We start from the raw sequence: 18,297 nt of genomic DNA, 5'->3' as shown, positions 1-18,297 counted from the left end.
TGTCATGGCTATTCTTCTAAGAAGTGAGAGATCAAGTCACTGACTCAGGGCACCACCACCAGCAGTGAGCAGATATGATGCCAGGTAGTGTGACCATGGACTTTCTAGTCTTCATGTTGAGTTTCTCTGTAAGTATGAGGAGAGTTGGCCTGCATCATACATGAAGGAAAGATGCATCGGGAAGGAGAGCTTCTGTGGGCATCACGCCTGCTATTAAGGGCAGGACTGTGCAGAGGTCACACCTAGGTGCCCTCAGGATGATGAGCCATCCCCATGTGGCCTGAATTCTTCCTGAAGGACGTTATTTACTGTCTGTTATACATTTAGAGGGAGACTCTGGGAATTTGATGTCCCACTTGCTGAGTCAAATTTGAACTGAGAGCATAGATTTATTTTGCAATGCAAATTATAATTGGACTTGATGCAAAACATATCATTTTCAGATCACAGCACACAAAGCGTACTCCAGTCATTCCCAAGCCTTCATGTTTGCTCTATTTAGAAGACTGGTATTTATTTTTAAGACTTTCCAATTCAAAATCTTCACTGCCACGGCATTAATTGGAGGTCAGCCAATGCTACCCTTGAGGAAGGGGTAGCCATGACTGCAATGAGCAGAGACATCAAATTCAGGTGCATGAGCAGGAGCCCGGCACTTTGTCACTGGACTGAATAGCTTAAGAAAAATGCTTTCAGTTGAGGCCAAGACCACAGGCTCTCCTTGGACAGGCAGCAGCAGCTCTGGAGCAAATAGTCTGTCTCCAATTTGTCAAAGTTCGACCCCTAGCCAAAAAAGTCTGGGTGACTTGGCTGTCTGCTAAGTCACAGCAGAGAGAGGAGAAACAGCCCAGCAAACTAGAACCTTATAGACCTTACAAACTGGGGTCTTTGCAGGTCACAAAGGACATTCCCCTGTTCCTTCCAATACTCAATGCATTGCTGTGTATCAGAGGGGTGGCAGTATTGAAGGGCACCCTGGCAAAGTTGAAAACCACAAACACTCCTTATTTCCCCTTGGGGACAGGTCCCACACCAGAGATTCTATAAGCCGGGTGCTTCAGTCTGGTGGGGATGGCTTCATCACCCATCAGAACCCACACCCCACCTGGAGAGACCCAGCTGTGGCTGTCACAGCAAAGGGCAACTTCTGTTTCCTGAGCCCCTGAGGTCTGGCGCTCCAAGGATCGAGAGGCCTCACTATCACAGCCAGGCTCTAGATCATCGCAGGAAGAACATGTCCCCAGAAACACAAATGCCGCCTTAGGATGAGCTTGTAGTAACCAGGTGCTAGAATCATGCAGGGTAGAGCCAGGAGGTGGCTTCAGGGAGCGGCAGCAGGCACTGAGATCAGAGTACCGTCCCCTTCAAGTGGCCGCCCTTTCTCAAGGTGGTCCAGGGGCATCCAGTTCGGGAAGGGAGGAGCTGGCAGGTTGAGCAAATACACGTCTGTCCTGTCGCCCTGTCCATCTTCTCCTGGGAGCACAAGTGTCAGAAATCATGTTCTTTGTTATTACTGCATCTCTCAATCCTTGAACATGTGTGCTCCTGGGCAGAGCTCCAACACAGGGCCCTTTCTAGGTGGGCAAGGTCAAGACCACACCTCTGTGAACAGCAGTGGGCTCTGCCCTCAGACTATTTCACCTTGATTCTGGGCTGTCAACCCCCGAGCATAGGTTCTCTTATTGAACTTGACCCCTGGCTAGTCTGGACACCTGAAATCATCTGCTCCATTGTGAATCACACACACGCTCCTGACATGCTCTCTGGCCCAGGACCGGTCAAGCCCCTGCAGTCAGGCCAACCCTCCATCATCAGCTTGCAGTGCCTTTTTGCTGGCCAGGCTCTCAACGCCCTGTTCTGTGGACAGGACCAAACAGCACATGCCTGGAGGCACCGTTTATCAGGAGCAGTGTGTCCCTTCTCCATCCTCTCCACCTGGGGTGCATATGTATAAATGCCGCACGACAGTGTAAAGGATGACATGGGCAGCATCTCCCAAATGGTGCTCAGCGGAACTCATTCTATAAGACATCAGAGGCTGAGCAGAGGTAGAATTCAGATAGGCTGCTTTGCTGCAGAATCTGTGAAAGACTTTATACTCTTGTCTTCCAAGAGGAGAATATAGAAGTTCTAAAATTTGTTCTGAAGAATTATTTTTCAAGAGGTAGATCCCAGGAGATATCCAGATCGTCACAGTGACTCTGCAGGTGGTAGATGAGTGAGCATAGCCGAACATGCTGAGGTGTCGAGCACTCAGTGAAGCCCACATCTGGGACCTGCCCGCCCAGCACACAGATGTGTGTGTGTGTGCGCGTGGCCCTGAATCTTTGAACTGGTTGCCAAGATTTAAAATTTGGGAGACCTCACAGAAAAAATCTAGATTTCTGGCTTCTCTTCAAAAGCCAGCCACAGTGGCTCTACAATCTCTCAAGGTAACAATTGGAAGGAAGCCATGGACTTGACTCTTTAGAGAAAACTTGTGCTTTTCCCTGCAACCTGTGACCTCTGAGTCTGTAACTCCTGCTTAACATGGTGGCCACAGATTTTAAGTAATCTTGACATCAGTAAATAAAGTTATGCATTTGGACAGAAAAATGTGATACACCCTGCTGAAGTCTCTGAGTACATCTAATGTGTCAATGGCGATAACTCTTGTTTTTAAAAAGAAAAAACACAGGCATTCTATGAAAAATAATGGGCAGAGAGTTGATCCCAACTCTGAGCAAACGAAGAACAGCACAGACAGGGCAGCGGGCCTCAGAGATCGTTTTCATCTTCATTTGACTCTGAAGCCTAAAATCGGCAAGTTGGTGTGCCATGAAAAACTCATGGTGCTCCAGTTCCTAAATTAACAGTGATGATTTAGTCAATGGGTCTCCCTCAGTGGTTATCCAACAGGCACTGAGCATACACACAGGCGCCCAGCAGCTGCCACACCTGTGACAGGTAGAAGGTGTTATCTCACAGGTATAAGCAAAATTCAAAGCTCAGCAAAGTTAAGTGGACCCACAAAGGCCAGGCAACTAGTCAGTGGTGGTGGGATTCCATGTGGGTATGTGAGGGTCCAGAACCCCCTCCTTTCCCTCCACATTACTCTCAAATTCAGCGGCACCCCAGAGAAGAGGACGGATAAACATGACCGGCTCCCTGTTGGAATAAGACATCAGGTTCCAAAGACCCTGTGATTTTTCTGGCTGTGGCAACAGACAACATGAACATATTTGAAGGGAAGTCAGCAAGATTTTACCTCTGAGTTAATGCCAGGAAGTCCACCAGGACTCTTGCACGAACATCACTGGGGTATCGAAGTAACATATCTGATTAGTGTCAGATATAGAGCTGAAGGTGTACAAGCCCCATGCAAAACAACCAGACATTTCTGAAGATTACTAGAAAGCTATTCTCCTTTATATTTAAGCGGATGATGAAGGAAATGAAATAATTTCCCTCTGCAAACAGGCCAATCTCAGCTCAAGGTATCCAATATGGGCCAGAGGCAAAAGGGACCAATTGCCACCTTTTCATTTCCTGTCTAATAAAATATGGTCTTGGAATTGTCCTTAAGATTAGAGAGCTTTACTACTAGAGTGTGTATACAACCGCCTAGGGAAATGCTTGTGATAAACTGATACTAAAAATAAACTAAAATAAAAGAGTATTGACACTACAATTATATTAACCACACAGAGACTTGAGTGTTGGACAAAGCTGAAACAAAACATGAAAAATATAAGGGCACTCACTCATTTTGGTTATCAACTTAAACTTTAAAAAAAATCCCATTTTACTTCTATTAATGTTTCTAAAACCTTGTGTGATTGGTTCTTAAAATTATCTAAAAGGTTAAAAAAGAGGTTATCATATTAAGTGAAGTAAGCCAGATAGAGAAAGACAGGTATCATATGCTATCCCTTATATGGGGAATCTAAAAGAAGGAAAAAGATACAAATGAACTTGTTTCCAAAACAGCAAGAGACTTACAGACATAGAAAACAAATTTATGATTATAAAAGGGGAAAGGGGGTGGGGGGATAAATAGGATGTTGGGATTAACATATACACACTACAATGTATAAAATAGATAAACAACAAGGACTTACTGTTTAGTATAGTGAATTCTACTCAATATTTTGTAATAACCTATAAGGGAAAAGAATCTGAAAAACAATATGTGTGTGTATGTATATATGGGCTTCTGTGGTGGCTCAGACAGTAAAGAATCTGCCTGGAATGCAGGAGACCTGGGTTCAATCCCTGGCTTGGGAAGATCCCCTGGAAAAGGAACTGGCAACCCACTCCAGTATTCTTGCGTAGAGAATCCCATGGACAGAGGAGCCTGGTGGGCTACAGTCCACGGGGTCACAAAGAGTCAGACACTATTAAGGGACTAACACTTTCACTTTCACATGCATATATATTATATGCATGTATATGCATATATACAAACATATGTGTGTATATACATAAGTGAATCACTGTACACCTAAGCTAACATGGCATACTTCAATAACAAAAAAGAAGGATGAGATGCTGAGGATTAACCTGCCTTTCTAATTCAGAATGAAGAAAGGAGTTGTAACAGGGTGCCGATGCAGAGACATATTAACCAGTCTACGGAAAGGGTACAAGGATCAGACTGACGTGTGTGTGGAGACTTGATGGAGACTGACATGGAACTAGGAATCAGTGGGAAACAGCTTCCTTCTCCAAGTCACACCTGAAAATAAACTCCAGGTGAACAAGAAGCCTGATGGTCAAAAAGCAACACTGAAGCTTTCACAAGACATTCTGATGATGTTTAGTCCTCTGCAGTATGAGAAGGATCTCTCAATACTCAAACATCACATACATTCCAGAGAAGGAGGACACATTCTTCAAAGAGCATTTTTATACAATTAAATAAAGCAAAGCTAAATTCAAGCCACAGTATTAGAGACTCTTTGTGTATATATAACTAAGGAGACATTAATGATTAAGAAAAAAGTAACATCCCCAAATTTTGTGAAAAAAAGGCTGTGAAAAGATAATCCATAGAAGAGGAAACTGAATTTCTAACACACATATGACAAGATGCTCATCCTTACTAACCAGAGTTGTGTATCTTAAAGCCACATGAGTTGCAACTTGGGGCCGATAGGAGTGCCGCGCTCCAGACACCCACTCACCCACAGACTGGTGTGACTGTTGACAGGCGGGCTCTACAGATGGCTGGAGGGCTTGGTCACCAGGTCATCATTTCGGAGAGCAATTTGCCAATATTCCAAAAAGCTGAATTTTCTCTGAAGGTCTAATCATTCCTCTTCTAAAAAGCTCTATGCATAAATGGAGACATATGTATAACTTGCTCATTGATTCCAGGGGTGAAAAACCAGAACAACTCAAGTGTCCATTCATAAAGAAATGGATAAGTGAGTGAACTAATGACACACACATCATCAGGGATAAATCTTAAACACATGATGTTGAGTGGAAACAGATTGTGGTACCATTTTTATGAAAGGTAAAAGTGAACAGGCTAATACTATGTATTATTTATAAATACCTGAATAGCTAGAAATAGCATGAAGACAGAACCATGTGCAACACGTCCCCAGTCAGGGTGTGGTGACCTCTGAGAGGGCGCCTGGCGCAGTGGATCCCTACCGAGCACTGGCTGGCTCAGCGGGACTGAGGCCTCCGTCCTTTGAGCCTGGAATGGACCCTCCCCAGCGGCCCGCGCCTCACCTCAGACGCCGCTTCTCGGAGCTGCTCCTGCCCCACACGGGGCTCTTCGGGGGGCCTGGCTCTGGAGTCCCGGCCAGCTCCTGGTCACTGCAGTCCTCCTGGTCTGTGCCCCACTTGTCCTTGGATTTCGTGCTGTCGTGCTGGGAATCCAGGGACACGATGTCGGACGGGGAGCTCATCACCCCTGAGTCCTCTGTGGTGTCCTCCGAGGCGAAGCAGCTGCCGACAGACACGGTCTCCTCGGCCTCCGGGGGCACTGGGGGGGCGCCGTCCATGCTGCAGGGATCGCCGGGCCCCGTGGACAGGCTCACTGGACGAGACACACAAGGGGAGGTCAGCCACCACGCCAGCGAGCTCCCCCCGGCCTGACTCACCTGAAACTGTCTGTGATGGGAGCAACGCTTTCCCTCAAAAATCGGCATATTTTTAACTAAGCTTGGAGATTTTCATCCTGTACATGACTATAGGTAAGTGTGTGTGTTAGTCACTCAGTCGTGTCTGACTCTGTGTGACCTCATGGACTGTAGCCCTCCAGGCTCCTCTGTCCATGGGATTCTCCAGGCAAGAGTACTGGAGTGGGTTGCCATTTCCTTCTCCAGGGGATCTTCCCAATCCAGGGATTGAACCCAGGTCTCCTGCATTGCAGGCAGATTCTTTACCATCTGAGCTATCAGGGAAGCCTGACTATGGGTAAACACATTAAAAAAATTCAGACTAATGACATGATGAATGCAATTGTTTCTAGTCTGATCCTTGGTTTAACAGAATTGTTTGAACATGAATTTTTTTTTTTCTGTTAAATTAAGGTTTTCAAAATGGAAACAAACTTCAAAGTGACTAATCTTGTTCAGGAACTTTTAACAAATATTCTTCAGGAGCAAGCGCAATTTGGCTTAATGTATTACTGACACTTTTCATCAGAGTCTGGCTCTCCCCTTATTTTTACACATGAGACAGTAAGATCTGGTTTAAATAAGAGATGTTCTTATTTAAGTAGAACTTAAAACAACAAGGACAAAAGCGTCCTTGGTTGCGGTTACTGGCCCCTGAGCAGGGAGCTTGCAGTGTGGGGGAGCAGAAGGAATATGATTCACAGAGTTGTAACTCATTATGGAGGTCTGAATCCACTCCCTCAGACTCTGACTGAGATGCGGGAGCCAGCCATTATGAGGGACAGTAGGGGGAACGAAAGCGAGGGTCCACTTTTCTGATACTGAGCTGTGAGGTGGTCTAAGACTGTTCACCAAAAGCTCCACACTTGGAGAGGAATCCCCCTAACACTGAGGTGGGAGGACAGGTGTCTAGCACTCTGGCCAAGCTGCAGACCAGAGGTGTGTTTTTTCACTGAACATAGAAGTAGCTTTTAAACCTCAAGACATGATCTACATGCTGCTTGTGGTCATCCAAGAAATAATGATTGTGTTGTGCTGCAGTTTCAGTGTGTGTCTTTTGAAAATCATTCCTTCAGTAAGTAAGTTGTTGGACACCTAAAATGGATCAAGACCACACACATGCTGAGTGTAAACTCCACAGACTCGGACAAGGACAGACAAGTGACACAATAATCATACTCAAGACAGTGAGCATTTTAACCAGACAGCAGACAAGAGACAGAGAATGAAGAAAATCAAAAGAACACCATGGAGAAAATCCCTTGAGGTGTTGCTTTCTTTGAGATCCCCCAAATAAACAAAAGAACAGGAATAAAAAACTGCCAGATATTTAACAAAAGAGCTCACAAATAAAGATCAGAAATAAGGGAGGAATTGTTTAGAGAAGCAAATGCACAAGGCAGTGTATCTGAACGCAGTGAATGCTTCTGAACAATAACCTCTTTCTCTCAGCTTTCTTCCTGTCTTTTGTTGCAAGGCTCTTAATTAGAGGGCAAATACAGAGGAGAAACACGGCCTGCAGATTAACGCCACCACAGCCTTTTCTGCAGGGCTCTGCTGAGACGCGGTCACACCTCGATGCCGTGCGCCAGCGGCTTTGTCCACACAGCTGGCCGCTCCATCTGGCCTGCCACTCCCGGCCCCTCCTGCCAACTCCACTCAAAGCTGCTCCCTTGCCTGGCCGTCAGTGGCGGCCCCGACGGCCGAGCAGACGCTGGTTTCTCGCTTCCTCTTTGTCACCATCACTGAACAAGTAGGCCAATCAAACGAACACTTTCTCTGCGATGTAAAAAGAGCACAGTGATGGAGCATACGGGTTTCTGGCCACAGAGACCTGGATTCAAACCCAAGGAGGGCGGTCGACTGGTTGCCTGGGGGCACGTCCCTGGACCCTCTGCCTCAGTTTCTCCTGGGAGAGGATGCGGTGATCCTCGAACGGGCATGGACTGAGATGAGGACTAGGTGTGAAGCCAGCCCACCGCAGGGCGCCCCTGGGATGTCTCCACAGCAGAGTGCATGCCGGCTTGGGAAGGGCCCCCTGATTGGACTTGGGGCCACAGGCCAGCCTCTGGTGACTCACAGTTTATGGGGGACAGACAAGAACACCAAGACTGGCAGTGCCACGTGGTGAGACCACCAGGAGTGTCTGTAGGTAGAGGGGGAGGGCTGGTCACAAGGAGGTCTCAGCACAGAGCAGAGACTGAATAAGTGCTCAGTCCAGCCTGCCCCCCGTTGCTCCAGCGGGCATCATGCAAGTGTAAAGCGACCTCAAGAGACCTGCTACCTGAGGAAACACTGGGGCAGCAGCCCCCCCCCAACCTTGGGGTAACACTAGAGCCACCTGCTGCGAGCAGGCTTCCAGGCACTCACGTGCCCTGGAAACTCAGAAGGCATTTGTGGCAAGGGAGGACTTCATCTGCCTCTTTTGATCTGGTTATAAGATTGAGGATGCTTGTCTGGGCTTGTTTTACACCCCTCAGAAGCTTTGAGGTGAAAACAGTTGTGAACCACCAGACCCAATCCAGCCAATGGCAAATGCTTAGTCAGCAAGAGGTGAGACGTCTGTACCCAGGGTGGCTGTGTTAAGCCACTGAGACTCACTGTGAGGGTGGGAGCCCCTGCACGGCCCTCTTCCCAAGCGAGCCCTCTAATTCTGGAGGATGACCTTCCTCAGGGCCCAGGGGACTCTGTCCTCGAACTTGACGGACAGGTGTCAGTGAGGGCCCACCCATATGCCTGCTCCAGGATGCGGAGCCCCCGCTGGGCGGCAGGCGAGGGGACCTGCTCTCAGGGAGCCTGCAGTGTGTGGTGGGGATGGTCACACAGGGTCAGAAGGGCAGCTGCCTAAATGCCCAAGGGAGAAGCAACAGGGGTGACACCACCTGCAGCCTGCAGGTGTGGTAAGCACCAGTGAGGAGGGCAGAGAGCGAGGATGGAAGGATGCCAGAAGCACAGGGTGGGTCTTCCAGTCAGAAAGAGAAATCAGCTCTTGCAAAGGCTCAAGACTCCTGTGAACCACTTCTGGGGGAGTTTTTCTTGAACTAAAAAAAGAAACCTTTTTTGAACTAAGAAGTTATTACTGCAGGATTTTTGCAAATGTAGAAAAGCACAATTTATTTTTAGCAGATGCCAAATACAAATTCATAAGTAAATTATCTTCCAAATAAATAGTGACAGAGCTCAAGTCAGGAAATTTAATGCTTCCATTGTCCTTCACCTGAATTATATAATCCTATAGCTCAAATGCCATTACAGTGAAATGCAAGCTTTGGAAAATTCTCAAGCTTGGATGTAAAGCAGAAAGTGCTAACCTAAGATTGCATGCATGTATCCTCAGCTGTATCCGGACTCTTTGTGACCCCATGGTCTGTAGCCCACCAGGCTGCTTTGTCCATGGGATTTCCCAGGCAAGAATATTGGAGTGGGTTGCCATTTCCTTCCAGGGTATCTTCTGACTCAGGGATCGAAACTGAGTCTCCTCTGTCTCCCACACTGGGCATGTTACCACTGTGCCACCTGGGAAGCTCAACTTAAGGCTACTAATTCCTTAGAACACAATCATTTCAGTTTGGCATGAGTCCCACTGAGTTTTTCTTTTATAAAGTCACCCAAGAAAATTTCAAACACCAAATGTAAATATCTTCCAGGTATTTTTGTAATGGATTCGTTTTTATTACTTTATTAAATGAATCATCTTGTACCTTATGATATTGCTTATTTCCTGGTCATTATGAAAAGAAATCGGTCAAGAGTCTGTTTCACCAGGTTTACCTGCCCAAAGGAAATGTCTCAACAAAAGACTAATCTCTTTCTCATCTCATCATGACACCTATGGCTCCCTTTCGCAAGCCGACAAGACATGCTCCCATCTCCTGTCTCAACCCATCTTGATTTAATTCCCTTTGGTCTATGCACTGGGAATAAAGGGGAAAATAGAGTAGTTACTGGTGCATGCTTCAGAACTACTGGGGTCAAACTGACCTGGTGTATGTCAGTAATGTTTGTCATATACACCCCAAACTAATTTTGAACCATGTATTCCCACTGACATTTTAACCGACATTTGAAAATATCCATCATGAGTTCAACTAGTTACAACAGATGTAACTTCATTGTAATTATTATTTAAATCTGTTTCATTATTTTACAAAATATAATAAAAGTAATCTGATCATGATAGTGTATTGATGTCCTGAACCCAGCATGTAAAAAGGATGAGCATGTATTGATGTCCAGAACCCGGCATGTAAAAAGGATGAGCAGTTCTCCCTTTAAGAGGTAGCATTCTAGAGCACAGCTCTTCTTTCTGGAATTTACTCCCCTCTCCCACACCACAAGAATCTCACCTAATCCTCAATGAATGTACTTTGTGCTTGAGAGCTTTTCCACTGATTAAATAAAATATGTATATAAATTAAAATGCAATTTTTATTTCCTCTCTCAACAGAAGGTAGTGATTTTTTTCCTATACCGGGAAGTGATCATTGTGATCATGAACAGGAAAGAGTCAATAAAAATTACATGAGTATTTTAGAAATGTTGACATTTCTTAAACAAAAAGGCAAAATGACATTAGAAATGCATCTATAATGACTCAGATTAGGCTTTTTTCAACTAATTCCTTAAAAGTGAGTGGTTACTTAGTACTAGAGCAGGGCAGGGTATGCTATTAATGCAGTTCACATTTTTCATTCTTATCGCTATTAACACATTATAAATCAGATGTGTTATTAGATATTTTGTTATCTAAATGTTATTGACTGGAGATGTGTCAATATCACTTATATAACAAATCGCTGACCACAGGTATTAGTTTCTGCAAAAATCCCCCAGGTCAATAATGACTTATGAAACTGAAAAGACCTTGTTCACACGAGTAAGTTGAAGTGAATTAAGTTTTGCTATAGTGACATCCCTCTGCTCAGTTTTTAAAACTTTGACTCTATTACACACGACTTGATCGGTCACAAAATTTATGTTCAATGACGTATTAATCCACAGTTTGCTCAGACCCTTTGTCCGTTTGGTTGGAAAGAAAACTTGGAAACCACCTGATGTTCAACAGGACTGTCCACCTGCTCAGCCCTCCACCAGGAAGGCAACAGGGTAAGGCCCGCCCTCCTCAGGGAACCACATGCAAGTGAGATTTCTGGTGGGTGCCAGCTTGGCGTGTCTTTTGTGATGGGGAGAAGGGCATTCAGCAAAGGGGAGCTGGGAGGACCCCCGCCCAGCTGCTGCCTGCTGTGAGCTCTCAGGTACCTCAGTTCTAGGAAAGAATGCATGTGGACACATAGCATCTGGATGTAGATTCCCTTGGAAAGCCTTATGGTCTCCCAGGAGGACACATTCCCAGGTCAAGTGCGCCAACACACTCAGAAGAGGTGGGTCAGTTTATGGGCGGGAGGGGAACATGTGCAACCTGCCATGGGAAGACAGACATGGGGGCATTCTTCTACGCGGAGGAGACGGAGAGGGGCCGTGACCTGGGCCGTGAAACAAGCAGAGCGGCGGCAGGTGGAGGAGGACAGTGACACTAGAGGATGAGCAGTGAGGCACGCAGGCGGAGTGGGAGGCGGCGTGTACTGAGCGCCTGGGCGCTGGCGTGTCTTGCGTGGGTTACGTGGCTGTGTCAGCGCGTGCGCATGCGTGCAGACGTCCGCAGGCGCAGCGGCGCACTGGTGGCCCCAGTCCCGGCTACCTTCTTCTGTTATCCGTTCTCTCATTACAGTTTCCTCAAGCTGAAGTTTATAGATGTATTCCTCTATGAACTGACAGTCTCTTTCCCTGGATGGGCACCATTTAATATTTGGGAAAAATTATAAAAAAAGAATGCGTAATCTATCTATCTATATGTATAACTGAATCACTTTGCTATGCAGTGGAAAATAACACATTATAAATAAACTATACTTCAATAAAAACTTATTATATAAAAAACATTTTATATTAACAGTTTTGTCCAAAAGTCCCATAGACCTAGGATCCTCAAATATATTGAGGACGATAACAATGCAGCCAGTTCCACATAGAGCAGTGCATGAATACATATTTTTTTCAAGAAGGCAGGATAACAAAGACCTTGAAATCAATTATGGATCTAAAATTGACCTGAATCCTTTTAAGAGTCACGTAATGTACTCTTGGCTTCAATCAGTCTGTATTTCTCCAAAGCGTGAACCTATAATAGAATCTTAATGTGCCTGTTAGAGACACAGAGTAAGTCCCCATTTTCCCCATGGTAAGACTGGGCTGCTTTCAGATTGCTCTTTTCTGAAAACCTATAGAGGCACCTTCTGCTTCTTCTGTCTGTCCACACTGCCCCTTCCCTGACTGTGCCACATGAGTGCCTCCTTCCTGATGCTAACTTTGTTTGCAACAGCTGGAAAAGTCTAACTGCCCCCTCACTACTCCTGGCTGCTGGCTTGGGGTGTGAGATGAACCCAAACCTGGCCAATCAAGCATTGTGCAAAGATGGGCATATGTCTCAAGCTGTACCAATCAAGGCCTTTCTCAGGGCCCTCCTGCCACAGCTACTGGGCAAGTGGCCTCACTGGGCTGGAACCCACGGAGCGGGAGGAGGCCTGGATAACGTACAGTCATCTGGACCAGCACATGGGGAGGGCTTGTCCACAGACAGACAGGGGCATGGGCCTAGGACAGCGTTTGGGCTTGGGGACCCCACTGTGACTACAACAAGGATGTATTTCCTAAAATTCCCAGTTATGTGAGCAAAAGAAATTTCACAACAACCCACTTCTTTGTAACTAGTTCAAAACACATTTCTTGGAATTAAATAGTCCTGTCTAATAAACGTCTAAATTGCCCTAATTTTTGCATGAAATACACAGACACACACACACATAGTTTCACATTATGGTGTTTCCATTATAGGAGCTTTAATTTTAAAATATATTTATTAACTGTGACAGCTGCATACCATGTTTCCCTTTCCTGGATTTATTTTTCACTATTCAGATGACACCTTTGAGCAATTCTAATTTTGGAATAATCCAGTTTAGGATCTAGTTTACTTTCTAAGGCCTCTGATTGTCTTTATTTAATCCTTCACTATCAATATGGCTAAACTGAAGTAAGTTCATATCAAAATCCTCAAGACCAAATTCCTAGCACCACTGTTTCCTGGCGTCTTGTCTCACAAATGAGAACACACATGCTAGCATGATTCTTGCTGATTATACATAACCTTATCTCTAGAAGCTAGTAAGACTCTCCTCTTTACCCATGAATATTCAAGATTTCACCAAAAAAAAAAAAATGTGTCTAAAAGCGTATGACTCTATGTGTGCATGCTAAGTTGCTTCAGTTGTGTCCAACTCTTTGGGACCCTTTGGACTGTAGCCCACCGGTCTCCTCTGTCTAGGGGATTCTCCAGGCAAGAACACTGGAGTGGGTTGCCATTTCCTCCTTCAGGGGATCTTCCCAGCCCAGGGATTGAATCTGCGTCTCTTTTGTCTCCTGCATTGGCAGGCAGATTCTTTCATCACTAGTGCCACTTGTGAAGCCTGTATGTCTCTAAGGATGTGTATTAATTTCCAAGAACTTTTAGATGTTCTTTTTTCATGTGTTTTTCAATACAGCCTGCTCTTGTTTTATGTATGTAATAATCCATTAAAATTTTCTGAAGCTATAACTACAAATATATATTTTGAAGTTCTACTCTATTGCCTAAAGTCATTCTACTTTTTTTGAAGTTGGTTCCCCTGATCAGTTTGTGGTCCTTTTTCCAAACATTGAAAAATTTTTTTATTTAGTAATTCTTGACTGGTTTCCTGTGCTAATCTTTTGTACACATGGCCATCACTGGTGCCTTAGGATAGAGCAGACAGCTTTCTGACAGATTGGGCTGAGCAGAGTCCCACGGGGCAAGAAGGAAGCCACTTTCTGGGGAGGACTCCATCTGGATGGGGCGGTTAGTTCCTCGCAGTAGCCACAACACTGACCTTGGTTGATGATTCTTAGACTCAATTCAGCCATATTGAAACTAAAGTTTCATTTTGTTTTCATGCACATGTTTTGGCAAATAGCTAAAAAGAACTCCTCCTCCACAGTGATGTCATGGCTTTAAGAATAGCCTGGGATACTAGACTGTTGGCTAACAACAATCAGATATTACAGTTCAACCTTGATATTTGAAACCATAGGATAGTTGGGTTTAGATATTCTGCAATGTCCAAGTGGATAATATTTACCTGACTCCTGATTTATCTAGTGTCCTTTGTAGTATGAAAATAATTATTCATATTTTGCAAATTATAAAAGAAGCCCCAGCCAACAAATGATTTCACGTATCCCTGAGGGTGTGTGTTATTACAGAAACATACTTTGCCAGGCCCATGAACAGGATAAGTCCATTCAAAATCAAACAAAACCATGTATTAAGCAAAAGTCAAATCAAGGTTCTTGCACCAAGAAAATCTGAGATGAATTTTGCTGAGAATACCTACATTTAAATGTTTTAAAATTTTTTCTTCCATGTTCTGTGGAACAAGTCTTGGTTGCATTTGTTCAGAGATTTTAATATATTACAAAATATTTTTGATAAAAAGACTCAGCCCTCTTTTGCATGTGTATTTCTGGGGGGCCTCACCTCTGGGATAAGGATGGTAGTTTCTGCTATCAGGAACAATGCTGATGCTACACTATGCATCATCAAAACAGAAACCCTGCTCCAGGTTGTCTAGGACATCCAAGATGGGAAATGCATTTGATCAGCAGCTCAGAAAAGTTGAAGTTCAGGGGCTTGTCAAATTGCCAAACTGAATCGACTATGATTCAAGCCTGGTATGAAGCACAGGTGAGTCGCCTGCCTTCTTGACAGGAGGTCTAAGAAAAATATCATCTGTTTCTCTGCTAGATTCTCCCAAGTTCTATTCCTTTGTCATCAGAACCCTAGAGAACAACACATGTGGCCTGCTTTTGCCTCGTTTTCTGTAAACCACTGTTCAGCCATTGCCACTGACCTACAGTTGACATGAAAATGGCCAAATGAAGAACATTTTGCATCTGATGGAGAATTTCTGTTGGAGATACTATCATAGTACTCAGTGTCTTTATAAAAGCATCCCCTTTAATTTGTCCTAAAGTTTACATCTTTCTTTCCCTCCTTTTGAAGAAGGCAATGGCAACCCACTCCAGTACTCTTGCCTGGAGAATCCCAGAGACAGGGGAGCCTGGTGGGCTGCCGTCTATGGGGTTGCACAGAGTCAGACACGACTGAAGTGACTTAGCACGCATGCATGCAGTCCTTCCTTTTGATTAAATGAACGCCTTACTGTTTGGTCGAGTGTCCACCTACCTGGCTCTTCTGCCTGATGCCCAGGAAGGTCAGGAGCAAAGTTAATGTTTTTTAGAACTTTCACATGGATTCTCCCCAATACTTCAGTTTTCATCACAAGTATCTCTAAGCTGTCTTGGTGTTTATTCTTAAGCACTTTAGGAAATAAGGATTTTTAAAATGGCATATATATATATATATATATATATATAAACATGTATGTATACATATACACACATATGTACATATGTATATATGTGATATATACACATATGTTTATGTGATATAAAATAAACAATACATGTTTATTATTTTGAATGTTTAAAATAAACAGTATCAGGGAAGTGGCTGAGATTGTGGAGTATGAAGACCTTAGGCTTACCTCTCTCAATGGACACACCAAAACTGCAAGAACCTACAGAGCAACTATCTGTAAGAACAACCCTCAGACAATCAGAAGAAATTTTCCATGACTGAAGGCATAAAGAAGGCACCACAATGCGATGGGCAGCAGGGGTGGACACACAGTAAACTCAGAACCTACGCCCCCAGGCTGGTGACTCACAAATGGGAAGAATATCACAACTCAAGGATGCAGGATCTGAGCCCCACACGGGGCTTCCCAGCCCAGGGGTCCTGCCCCAAGACAACCACCCAGAACATCCGGCTTTGTTAAAATAGCAGCCCAGCCGCCCCTCTCCCTGAGGAGCTTCTGAATCAGTGGTCCAGGCTTGGGGCTGAGAATGGCATTTCTCACATGTTCCCAGGTGATGCCGAAGCTGCCGGCCCAGGTCCACACTAGGGGAAGTGCTTCCCCGAACCAGGGCACCTGGCCAGCTTGCTGTCTGCCTAACTTGGCTAAGCCTCAGTTAAGGACAATTTGGATTCAAACCTATTCATCACCTCTTGAAACCAAAACCCCTTCATTGCTTTTTTCTGAAGACAGTGATTTCTCTAATAAGGGCCCTGGAGTTACTGAACAGACCACTCTTGAAAAGTCACATTCAATTCTTATGCTCTAAACACCTGAGTTTCCCTCCCTTTTTAAACTATTAGAGTCTACTTTCTGTCTCAATGTTTTTCCCATGTCTCCCATTTCATGGGAAGTCACCACCACAGGATGCCCACAACAGAGTTAAAAGTGACATTTTCCTCAAGACAGCAGAATGAACATAATAGTTGTGGAAATTATATTAGAATGTAGCTAGTCAGTTGGCAAAGTGGTAAAGAATCTGCCTGCCAATGCAGCAGACATGAGACGTCAGTTTGATCCCTGGGTCAGGAAGATCCCCTGGAGAAGGAAACGGCAACCCACTTCAGTATTCTTGCCTGGGAAATACCATGGACAGAGGAGCCTGGCGGGCTACAGTCCATGGGGTCGCAAAGGAGTCAGACACAACTGAGCGACTGAGCGTGCACACACATATTAGAATAGTCTCAGAAAGAGAGAGTGAGGAAGTGACACAAAACATCCCAGATGGTTGTAAAATATGCCTGAGATGAGGAGGAAAGAACTAACATTGGGGGAGGGGGAGGGGGAGGAGCAGGGAGGACTCCCAGGTTCTGCTTTGAGGCAGGAGGCGTCCCACATGCAGAGTGCAGGGAAATGGGTCTGGAGATGCCAGGTCACAGATGCAAGTCAGCAGCGGTGAGAGGGTAACAGGCTGGAAAGCCAGGGGTCTCCAAACGGAGGAAATAGGCTGCAAGTGTCAGACATCTTTTCTCTCTCTCTTAAGCAGCAGGAGGAAACAAACTAGTGATACATTCTTTCCCCTTGTCTATACAAATTTAAAAAGAGGTTTCTCTTAAAATATGTGTTGCCATAATGACACATGGTTCCACCTGAACTTAACTTTTGAAAATTTAGAGTTAACTAATGCATTTTTCTTACAGAAATGTTTGTCCTAAGCTATGTTAATGTACTATGCATTTACCACAAACTCTGTCTTCAAGTCAGTTCAGTTCAGCTGCTCAGTCATGTCCGAGTCTTTGTGACCCCATGAACTGCAGCACGCCAGGCCTCCCTGTCCATCACCAAATCCGGGAGTTTACTCAAACTCATGCCCATCGAGTCGGTGATTCCATCCAACCATCTCATCCTCTGTTGTCCCCTTCTCCTCCTGCCCTCAATCTTTCCCAGCATCAGGGTCTTTTCAAATGAGTCAGCTCTTTGCATCAGGTGGCCAAAGTATTGGAGTTTCAGCTTCAAAATCAGTCCTTCCTTCCAATGAACACCTAGGACTGATCTCCTTTAGGATGGACTGGTTGGATCTCCTTGCAGTCCAAGGGACTCTCAAGAGTCTTCTCCAACATCACAGTTCAAAAGCATCAATTCTTCTGTGCTCAGCTTTCTTCACAGTCCAACTCTCACATCCATACATGACCACTGGAAAAACCATAGCCTTGACTAGATGGACCTTTGTTGACAAAGTAATGTCTCTACTTTTTACTATGCTGTCTAGGTTGGTCATAACTTTCCTTCCAAGGAGTAAGCGTCTTTTAATTTCATGGCTGCAATCACCATCTGCAGTGATTTTGGAGCCCCCCAAAATAAAGTCAGCCACTGTTTCCACTGTTTCCCCATCTATTTGTCATGAAGTGATAGTGGGTTCCACCTAAAGGCTCATAACTGACTTGATAAACCAGTATGTTATCCTCACACATGATTCTCCTAGTCCATGTAAATGGAACTATTTGTATGGTAATCTGCCTTTATACAAGATTCAAGTTAATCATTTTATGGCCTGGGACGAATCATCTGGTGCCATGATTATCTCAAAATGCATCTTGTGGGTGAGGGGCCTGGTGCCATTCTGAGTTTAAGACATTACTTTCTTTCATTAACAGACTGCTAGTGACTATATAACATCCAGCTAGACTAGCAGG

At 44.8% G+C, this 18,297-nt stretch overlaps 1 protein-coding gene across 4 annotated transcripts in view; it reads right to left on the bottom strand.

The window, feature by feature from the left end:
- COBL (cordon-bleu WH2 repeat protein) overlaps positions 1 to 18,297 on the bottom strand; it is a 304,756-nt gene that overhangs the window by 25,721 nt on the left and 260,738 nt on the right. For all 4 annotated transcript variants that reach the window (XM_043872647.1, XM_043872649.1, XM_043872648.1 and 1 more), the window contains one exon: positions 5,725 to 6,034. In XM_043872647.1, coding sequence (XP_043728582.1) covers positions 5,725 to 6,034 — 310 coding nt within the window. The remainder of the gene's footprint in view (positions 1 to 5,724; positions 6,035 to 18,297) is intronic.

This window comes from Cervus elaphus, chromosome 18, assembly GCF_910594005.1.
Source record: "Cervus elaphus chromosome 18, mCerEla1.1, whole genome shotgun sequence".
NCBI classification, from domain to species: domain Eukaryota; kingdom Metazoa; phylum Chordata; class Mammalia; order Artiodactyla; family Cervidae; genus Cervus; species Cervus elaphus.
The sequence above is the reverse complement of the archived record's forward strand: the minus strand, read 5'-3'. Positions and strand labels throughout refer to the sequence as shown.